This window comes from Rhizophagus irregularis, chromosome 15 (genome assembly GCF_026210795.1).
Source record: "Rhizophagus irregularis chromosome 15, complete sequence".
NCBI lineage: Eukaryota > Fungi > Glomeromycota > Glomeromycetes > Glomerales > Glomeraceae > Rhizophagus > Rhizophagus irregularis.
The window spans coordinates 4566260-4568412 of record NC_089443.1 but is presented as its reverse complement, the minus strand read 5'-3'; the positions used below and the strand labels follow the sequence as shown (position 1 = coordinate 4568412).

Below are 2153 nucleotides of genomic sequence, written 5' to 3'. Positions count from 1 at the left end.
GGGCTCAAAAAATTTTTATTCAAAGATTTATTTTAATTTTATTATATAAAGATTAACATAAAAAAAAAAAAAAAAATTTATAGTATCACAATATCTACTATATAAGACGCGGCCAAATACCTTTGTTAAAAAAAAAGAAAAAAAAAATATTGGTATTAATAAGTAATAATTTTCTACTTGAAGTGAGCCATACATTCCAGTTAAATATTTATCGTTTGTTACTTTCCTTCCCTTTTCCTTCTTTCCCCTCCCCCTGTCCTTCCCCTTTCACTTTCCACTTTACATCAAACAACTGAAGTTATATATTATATGTTTGTATATACAGTATATATTATATTTATAAACAAACACATTCATATTAAATATTGAATACAATTTTACGCCTCAAGAATAATTTTATTACAATGGATATTCAACCAATACAAGGATACCAATCGACACAATCTTCATTTTTTTACCAACCACCAAATGATGATAATTTTTATCATATAACTATACAAAATTACCTCTGGGAAAATAATTACGATTACGGTTTCTATTACCAGGGATATCATTTTGCATGTAAATTATTATTACATACTTTGATCGTAAATATGTTAAATAAGGAAATTTATGGAAGAGAGTTTGATGCAAATGACTTGAAACGCAAAAATACGTTAACTTGGGATCAAAAATTAAAACTCGAACTACACCTGAGACAAGATCTTCCTTTTCTACAAGACCAAATTTTAAATAGGTTTGTGTCTTTATTATAAAATGTTTGCAAAAAAGCAAAAAATAAAAATTTTAAATTAATATTATGATATTTATTTAACGCTTAATCAGTAATCCAAACATGGTGAACATGAATTCTTCAGAAGTTCAAACTAAACAAAAAGACTCGCAATTGAACGATGGAATTAAATTATTTTATCAAGCACCAAACGACAATAGGTTTTATCATATAACTTGTAAAATACTTTTACAAGATTATATCTATGATTATGATTACGAGTTCTTTTACAAGCAAAAATATCATGTTACATGCAAATCATTATCACATACTTTGATTATTAATATTTTAAATAAGGAAATTTATGGAAGAGATTTTGATGTAAATGACTTGAGACGCAACTATGCGTTAACCACGAGTCAGAAATTGAATCTCGAACTAAATTTAAAACAAGTTCTTCCTTCTTATCTCTACATTCCTGAAAGAGAAATGAGGTCGGATTCAAATGAAAATACTCAACATGAAAGCGATGTGTCACAAGCAGGTCCAACGGTTGATATTTACGATGGTACTATTTGATTTCAACAATATAACCTTTTTTTCTCTATATAGTATTAAAAGAAATTTTTTTTTAACTGTGTTAACTTAGAGTTGTATATTACTAAAGTCTACATGTTCTTTCATAAATGTATTATTTAATAACAAATGAAATAATAAAAAATTCTTTACTATTACAATTATAAAATCAATGTCCAAAATCACTACTAAAACTAGTTTTCTAATAATTCATGTTTTGACCAATACTTAGAATTGTTACAAGTACGTATACATAAATTACGTAAATTATGACTCAGAGTAGACTCAGAGAAATTAAACTCCGGTATTCCGTATGTGGGCGTCTTTGCTGCATCATAAATATTGCTTATTTTGAGTAAGTACTACCAAATAAACAAGTCACATTTACTGACACTGCATTTTGTCTTTCATGCACTCCTTATTCTGTAGAACAAATTATTTACAATGATGAACTCGGCAAAATTAAATGCCGAATCGAGGGCGTGTTCGATCACGTGACTTGTAAAAATTTATTTTTACAAATAAAACTTTTTCGCCAATACATAAAACTTTCAAGTTACATATAGTATGTGTATTTTAGCCTGCTGTGCAAGTTTACTTAGTGCGCAACATGGGGTTTTGAACACCGTTTTTGACTTATTTGAATTTTTTCATTTTCGTCATCCATTTTTGGATATGATCGGTAAAGATTATTCGTTCATATGTAAAGTCAAAAACAGTGTTTAAAACCAGCTTTTTTTCACCAAGTAAACTTGTAAAGCAGGCCAAAATACACTTATTTTATAACCTTCATACTTACATTAATCTTAGTTCATAAAAAAATGGCTTATTTATAAAATGTCAAGTCACATGATCGAACACGGCT

At 27.7% G+C, this 2153-nt stretch overlaps 1 protein-coding gene across 1 annotated transcript; it reads left to right on the top strand.

Annotated features, from left to right (window-relative positions):
• Nucleotides 1-404: 404 nt before the first annotated feature.
• OCT59_007724 (uncharacterized protein) lies at nucleotides 405-1291 on the top strand (the record flags this gene model as incomplete). Its single annotated transcript, XM_066150611.1, has 2 exons — nucleotides 405-736; nucleotides 826-1291. The coding sequence occupies 2 exons, from the start codon at nucleotides 405-407 to the stop codon at nucleotides 1289-1291; spliced, it is 798 nt and encodes a 265-aa protein (XP_065998878.1).
• Nucleotides 1292-2153: the final 862 nt, after the last annotated feature.